Genomic DNA, 8,093 nt, shown 5'->3' with positions numbered 1-8,093 from the left:
CAGCGGCCATGGCTCACGGGCCCAGCCGCTCCGCGGCATGTGGGATCCTCCCAGACCGGGGCGCGAACCCGGTTCCCCTGCATCGGCAGGCGGACGCGCAACCACTGCGCCACCAGGGAAGCCCAAAAGGAATAACTTCTTGATAAGCCCAGTAACGTGTGAAACAAATACATTATGCTAAGTGAAAGAAACCAGATTCAAAAGGCTACAGACTTATTTGGGCGGCCTGACAAGCCTCACTGAACTTGACCGAGGGTGGAGCCTGTACCTGATCCTCTCTCTGGTGAAGGGGATGGTCTCATTGTCTTTCTTCCAGTAGAACACAGGTGGAGGCATGCCTATCACCCGGCACTCCAGTCTCACTGGGTGGCCTTCGGGAACACCGCTGTTCTGCAGTTTCTCCAGGATTACAGGCGCTTTCTTCACTTCTTTGGCTGAATGAGAGAAGGGCAGTGCTAGTTTGAAGAGTAAGTGCCTTGGGGTCCATGCCTCAAACAAATTACAGTTCTGGAATCTAGCAGAGTGAGCACCCACCCACCTGTACCTCTTCTTTAGAACACTTCTCAAGCCTCTTAGTGAAGATCACTGCCTTGATAAAAGCTCCAGAAATGAAGCTTGATAAAAAAGACATGAGGAAACTGTCTCTGCCTATCTCAAGGATTTGGGTCACACACATGGGGTGCATATGGTAGGTGTGGAATTAAGGGAGTTTCTTTTATTGCTCAGCAGTAAATTTTGAGAAACAGTATATTATATGTACTAAATATATCTTTTTTTTCTTTTTTAGAGGAGTTTATTTTGTAGACGATATATTAATTTTCCCTCAAATTTTTATCTTAAAAAATTTTATAGGTACAGAAAAGTTGAAAGAAGTATACTATTTAAAAAAACACACACACACAAATTATGCTTCTTAAGGAGGCTTTTTTCCCCCCATAGAACCAATTAAGGAAAAGCTACCTCATATCTCAGGGTTCCCTAGTCAATAGCAAAATAGTGGGAAAAAAGTAAAAGCTGCAATCAACGTATCCTTGCAGAATGAGCTTTTCCTACTCTGGTGAGATGTTGGTGAGATGGAATTAAGGATGAGAAAAAGAAAAAAATATACTGAGGAGACAGCTACTAGCTTAGAGAGAGGATTAGCATTCTGAAGCTACCCTGATTTCCTTCAGGGGCCATACGAGGGAGACAGCAGGAGAAAGCCCAGCACAAGATTTCATACATTCTGAAATCTAATTCTGGCTGGACTACTGTCCCGAGGGGCTGCCACCTCCCAGGTGACAATGACTTGTTGTCCTTATCTGTGGACATGACAGTGTTTTGTTCACATCAACTTATAAGGTAAGGGTTTGTTTGTTTAGTTATAGAGTCAAGTGCCTTCCACATTCCAGGCACTGAGTCAGACATCAGAGATACACAGAAGTAAAAGTCAGAATCTCTGACCTCAGAGGCTCATGGTGTCTTCGGGGAGGCAAAAGGGAAAATAGTTACAGTGAAGCCATGAATGCTGTAACAGTCTCTCCTTTACTAAGTGCTGTGGAAACAGAGGAGGATGTAACCTGGTGGATCCACTGTGCCTTTGTGGTGACATTTGAATTAAGTCTTAGAGAATGAGTAGGAGGTTGCTAGGCAAAGAAGGGCATTCCATGTAGAGGGACCACAGATGCAAAGGCATGGAAGCTTGGGGTGGGGGGAGACCCTGGAGTGTTCCAGGAGTGATGAGCTATAAGGCAAGTGACCTGAATTTAGTGATAGTCAATTAGTAATTACAATGACTACCATTTGTTGCAAGCGTGATATACACAAAGTACCATATTATGTTTTTAGCTTACTGATATGTTTTCGAAGCAACGTAGGAAACATGGCCCTTATTACAGTGAAGGAGAAACTACGATGAGACTCGGTGGGGCAAAGGACTAAGGAATTACATCAGAGGCTCTGCATGTGTCTGCAATAACTTTGGAGGGAGTTATGTTTAGGGGTCCCAGCAGCAAACCTTACCTACTACAGTGAGGTCCAGACTAAAGGAATTCTGCCCGGTTTTGTTGGTAGCAACACAGGTGTAGGTCCCTGCGTCACGTTGAGTGAGTGGGTCAATGAGCAAAGAGTGGACTCCAGTCTCCCTGACGAGCATCTTGTGGGAGGTGTCGGGGAGCACAGGCTGGCCATTGAGCAGCCACGTCAGCTCCGGAGGCGGTAAGCCACTCACCTAATAAACAACAGGACAGATGAGGCAAATGACAGATCGATGACAGACAGATTTATTTGGTGGCTGAATTCTTCATCCTTGCCTGGCACCACATCGATAGCGACAGAACGTCAGTGCTGAGAAACCTCTCCTCAGGAGCATCGGGACAAGAGGGGTCTAGATGGGTGGCCGCATGCATTTAAACCGTATAGTATTTGGACCCCAATTCGGGTCACGATTATATTCTAGATTAGAATGAATAAGAATTAAAAAGCTAAATAGATAGATGAAATAGGCCTGTGGGATCAGTTTCAGAGATATTGCTTACATACCTAATAAGCAACAGGTAGCCAAGAAAGGCACAGACATTAAACCAGTGTTCTCAAAGCTGGCTGTGTGTCATAATCACATGAGGAGTATTTGACAATCTTGATGCCCACTTACTACATTAAATCAGAATCTTTGGGGATGGGACCCAGTCATGGGTTTCTTTTAGGGTTTAGGGTGGAAGAAGTTAATCCCAAATTTTATTTAGGTAACTAATGGGAGAGCAAGAACCACCTAGAGAAGTGGATTCTGTAAATGCTTAACCTTAAGCCTTTACTAATTTGTGTCTAAATCTCCATAGCATTCTACATCGTTCGGACGGAAGGGGTGACTTAATTTACTGTTCATACTGAGAAATATTCATACTGTTCAACTGAACCTAGTTTCTGGTGGAAGAGTTAGAATGTAGACTAGCTAAAGGTGATGGATGTTGACTAGTATGAGAAACCAGCTTCTCTTTTCATAAACTGCCTTGGAGCCATCTTTTCATGACTATAATTTTTTCAAAGGCTGTACCTCACAGCAGTTCACTTCAAGGATGCAAAAATCTCCTTATGCCTTTATGGTAATAAAGACTTTCCAAGTACCATATGGAAAATGTCTGAATTACATCACCTCTTTGGTTGTCTTTACGAGCATAGAGTTAACTGGGTACAGTATCAGTGTAATTTTTATTAAGATATAAACACTTAAAGATTTTATGAAATACTTTTGTCTGGTATTAAATGCTCCAAAAGAACCTTGTGGGGAAAAAAGTGCTCTCTCTCTCTCTCTCTCTCTGTTCCTCAGTCCCCTTTCCCCGAAAAAACAACAACCATAAAACAAATACAAACAAAAATAGGTGCATACAAACAAACAAATATAAAATATGAACAGATTTGGAACCAAGAATGGTGTACTAGAGTCTACCTTACAGTCCAGGCGACAGAGGCGCCCCTCGTGAGCTACCATATCCCCAGGAGCCTGCAGGAAATGTGGTCGGAAGAATCGTTCCTGTAGGGGCTCTTTGTCTCTTTCTTGCGCTCGGGACCTTACTCTAAAACAGCAAGCATGTTCAGGCATTACGCATAGAAACCACTTCAAAACTTATGACAGTATAGACATTTAGGCATGGCTCTCGGGCCTGGAGAAAGATTTTTTTGGGGGGTGAGGGTGGCTGGACCATGAAGGGATAATAAATAATAGTGTGGAGCTGTTGTAAAAAGCAAAGTACTTGGCATCTCACCCACTGTAGGGTTATCTTGTGAGATCTGTAATTAAGTAAACAGGCTTTAGCTTCTTTCTCTCTGAAGTCATTCTGGGTTAAGTGACTCAGCTCCCCTTGCCTTGGGTTTGACCAGTTGTTCAGAAGTTTCAGAATAAAGAAATCAGTATTCAATCTGAACCTCAAATGAGAGCCAAAAGAGAAGTCCTGTTTATCACCCAGAACAAGGCAGCTGCAATCCCTGTGTCTCTGAGTAATAAAATTTAACCTGGCTAATAAATTATGTCAGACCATTAAAGATGATCATGAACTTAAACTGGTTAAGACTGACCACAGTAACAGCTGTTCTTGAAGAAGGAAAAAAAAAAAAACTGAACAAGAAGGTAGAGTTGCAACGGTGGTAAAATACTGTATCTGAAACATGGGTCACTATTTTTGTTCCTTTGGTAAGTCTAATGTAATTCATCCATGTCAGCAACTATGAAATGCTTTGCTAAGACTTTGTGGCACCATAAGACTCAAGGGAAAGCCAGGCTCTTTCTTCTTAGTGATTAGTAAAATCGGAGAGGAGGAAAGTCAGTTGCTGTGTTGGAGACAACTGTTATATTGGAGACAATAACAACAACAGAAATCTTTTATCAGTATACATATACTCATTAACGGTTTTTGTTTTTTAAAGACAAGGTAATTCAATTCAGAGAGTCTGATTTATATATTATGTGCACAGGTGCTACTGATGGTTGCAATTTTTGAACCATTAATGGTTCATGCTTGTGCCATGGACCAATGCTTCTCAAATTTAATGCGCTTATGAATTACCTGGGGATCTTATTAAAATGTAGATTCTGATCAGTATGTCTGGGTGGGGCTTGGGATTCTGCATTTGCAACAAGCTCCCAAGTGATGTTGATGCTGCAGGTGGAGGACTACACTTTAGTTGACAATTTGTAGACCGGATACTTCAGTGCTCATTGTGGTGGGTGGCTGCTTGGGAGGGGCTAGAGAAGGGAGATTCTTACTGTCTTTACCTGTGAGACTGACCAGCAGCTGTTAGTCGACTTCGAATGGGCAAACCTTGTACCATCAAGTGGCCAGAACAGCTGATTCTCCCCTGAGAAACAGATAATGAAGGAGATTAAAATAAAAACAATTCCACATTTTTTCAATACGTATACATTCTTATAGACCAGAACATTAGGAACTTTTTGGCTAACTATTATGAGTTTTTTTTTTTTTTGAGGGGGGATGAAAACAATATAACTCCTTAAATCACTGTTAATATTCCAGGGGAAACGATTTTTAAGAATATTGTGACTTTCATTTTTAAGCTGAGAAATGAACAGACATAAATGTAAAAAAATTTGAATTCTTGTGCACTTAACATTATTTGTAGGCACATGCAGAGATCATGGTCAAGTATTTTTTATACTTTACTCAATAGAAGTTATCTTCAAAACTAACATTTTAATAGGAGGACTGGGTGAGTAGAAATTATAGTTCTGTACCTCCTATTCTAATAGTAGTTGAAGATATTTATTCTGCCATATCTTTAAGGGGAATTTTAAGTCTTGGTCTCTTCAGAAAAGGAAAGTGAAAGATTATGGCTTTCCAACTTTTACCAAAAAAAATTTTTTTATGAGTGAGGGATATTCACAAGTAATTTACTTGTTCTCTAAAGAACAAAAAATAGCAAATCATTCTTTGATAGAATAATTTGTTGACTTTTTAAGAGAGTCAATGAGTTGATCAAAACAAGATTTACTCCAATAGGTCTGGGGCATATACTTAGTGAATAGATACTACTAATGTCCTTTGACAAAGGCTGAAGGGTGGTGTGATCCATCAGTGGCTAAGTGGTCTTGTAAGTTGTGATGCTGTGCTCTAGTTACACACAGTCTCTATGCTCCTTATTCATTTTCCTCAGAAATCCTTAGTAACTTGCACTTCTCAAGTTTATTCACAATGACATGAACCGCTTCTTCCTCAGAGTGCAGTACAGCGTGGAACCCTGCGTCTCCACCTGGGGGTTGGCCGCCATGATGGTGTAGTTGCCGTCGTCATCGCCGGTGGTGGAGTCAATGTGCAGAGAACACGTCCCATCTCCTTCTCGCCTCATTTTGAAGTGCTCATTTCTTTTTGAAATCTGCTTCCCATCTTTGAACCAGTAAACCTGAAATGAAAAATAATCAAGGAGAATATACACTGTTCTGTACATCTTTTTTTTTTTTTGCTGCACCATGCAGCATGCACGATCTTAGTTCCCTGATCAAGGATGGACCCTGTGCCCACTGCATTGGGAGCGTGGAGTCTTAACCACTGGACCACAAGGGGAGTCCCTGTTCTGTACATCTTTAGAGGATAATGATACAAGGAGTAGGATAAGGCAAGGATCGATTGCCATCTCTACAACTAGTAACCCATCCCTTATAAAACACTTAGGAAAAAAATTTTAAACATATTACAAATGACAGTATAATATGCTCCTCCACTTGTACATATACAATATTTAAGTAAGAAATTATGTATAATTTAGGATTGAGAAAAAGCTTTTGACTATTTTTATTACATTTATAATTACTTAAAAAGCCACCCTAAGGACCAGACATGTCTTCAGAGGGAAAATAATTAAAACCGGGAGCCTGGAACTTTTCCTATTATCCTTTTACAAACTCAAGTTTCCTGAAGTCCGAGATCTCAGGGCCTAGAATAGCCAACCTTACTTGAAAGGATAGTATGGTTTATTATACCACATGGAATGAGGCCAGGATTCAATTGCTAAATTGCTAAATTTCTCTTCTGACTAAAATTTAAGTATACATAGATTTCAAGTTAAGTTCTGCATGTATCAAGGAGACCTCTCAAAGACAGGGGAGTTAAAGTACTCTTTGTAACTGCCCTTCTCTACATTTCCTGGTTACCTAATCATACATACTAAAGCCATGTTAATGTTTGTGAAAGTAGAGTGGATAGATTCCCTGCTGTAGACATACTGGGTATAAATCCTTCTCTCAGCTGACTGCCAAAAAGTCTGGTGACTCATAAGATTTTTCAGCAGCCAGTGATAACGATACATTTTCGGCATTTACCAACCTAACAGTAATAATACAAATATAGCTCACTTTGTACAACAGGCAGGCTGTAGATTTTCAGTAGATGTTAAATAGAAAGAAAAGTATCAGTTTAATGAGTATGATGGTTGAGAGAATCAATAGCCCAAAATAGAGGATCATGACTAAGAAATTTATTTTCAACTTTTATAAAAATTTTACCCATAAGTTTATCTGATTTTGTTTTTGCCTGGCTATTTAATGATTCTATTCTTGATTGTATCTTTTTAGTCAGATTACCTGGGCTTTGTTAATTTTCTGGTATTGATTTTCATTCCCTCTGTAGATAACTAGAGTCTGGTAAGACTTTCTTGAAGGCACTGTCTATAATTTTGCACTGTTGGTTGGCCAACTAGCTGGTCATCTTCCCCTACCTTTGGGACAGGTATCCCAACAATTTTGCAGGTGAATGTCACTGGAGAGCCTTCGGTGACCCGGAAGTGCTTGAGTCTTTTGTCAAAGATGGGAGCAATACACTTGCCCGTGGGGATCTCATCATGTTGGATTTCATCATCTGATTCATCAACAGGGGTGCGTTCCAAGCGAAACTCTATTTCATTCATCAGCCTCTGCTCAAAGCTTGAAATTTTATACTCCTGTCAAAATGGCAAACATGTTTTAATTTCAATTTCTGTGGGTGAGGAAGAATGTGTTTATCAATATAATGTGAGGACGAAACTTTTTAAGATTCAAATGTTAGATTTACATTGTGGAACCTCAGTAAACCAGGCATGTTCCATTTCCAGTTCCTCATCATGGAGCACTGAAGGAGATTTGTGTTTCTACTACAATCCCAAACTGTCCTAGTGAACCCTGATTCCTCACCTTCAGCATGGAGCCCTGGTAGAATACTGTAGGGAAAGGAATGAAGATGGAATATAATTTTTGTAGCTACTGATAGTGTCCATTTCAATATGTAGAGCTGCCTATGTGGTATTTTGGCAAAATTATTCTGAACTGCATTCTGATACATGCCTGCATCACCAGCTTCCTGTCTCTACTAGACATTCCCATCTGCGTACTTGAGGAAAACTTGTCTTGAATAAATCTCCCTTGACCCCATGTCTGCCTACATTGTGTCTCTGCTGCCCTCACAATGAAGCTATTTGAAATAATTTTCTTTTTTTTTTTTTTTTTTTTTTTTTTTGTGGTATGCGGGGCTCCCTCTGCTGCGGCCCCTCCCGTTGCGGGGCACAGGCCCCGGACGCGCAGGCTCAGCGGCCATGGCTCACGGGCCCAGCCGCTCCGCGGCACGTGGGATCCTCCC

At 40.9% G+C, this 8,093-nt stretch overlaps 1 protein-coding gene across 5 annotated transcripts in view; it reads right to left on the bottom strand.

The window, feature by feature from the left end:
* The window catches only part of MYPN (myopalladin), an 82,054-nt gene that overhangs the window by 8,312 nt on the left and 65,649 nt on the right, over positions 1 to 8,093 (bottom strand). For 4 of the 5 annotated variants that reach the window (XM_028480880.2, XM_028480878.2, XM_028480879.2 and 1 more), the window contains 6 exons: positions 7,201 to 7,422; positions 5,740 to 5,889; positions 4,748 to 4,830; positions 3,425 to 3,551; positions 2,002 to 2,209; positions 269 to 434 (listed from right to left, as the gene is read on the bottom strand). In XM_028480880.2, the coding sequence (XP_028336681.1) occupies positions 269 to 434; positions 2,002 to 2,209; positions 3,425 to 3,551; positions 4,748 to 4,830; positions 5,740 to 5,889; positions 7,201 to 7,422 (956 nt within the window). Of the gene's footprint in view, positions 1 to 268; positions 435 to 2,001; positions 2,210 to 3,424; positions 3,552 to 4,747; positions 4,831 to 5,680; positions 5,890 to 7,200; positions 7,423 to 8,093 lie in introns of those variants that run through there. The other variant, XR_003677395.2, reaches the window with a different exon arrangement.

This window comes from Physeter macrocephalus, chromosome 20 (genome assembly GCF_002837175.3).
Source record: "Physeter macrocephalus isolate SW-GA chromosome 20, ASM283717v5, whole genome shotgun sequence".
Lineage (NCBI taxonomy): Eukaryota > Metazoa > Chordata > Mammalia > Artiodactyla > Physeteridae > Physeter > Physeter macrocephalus.
This window is presented reverse-complemented; position numbering and strand designations above follow the sequence as displayed.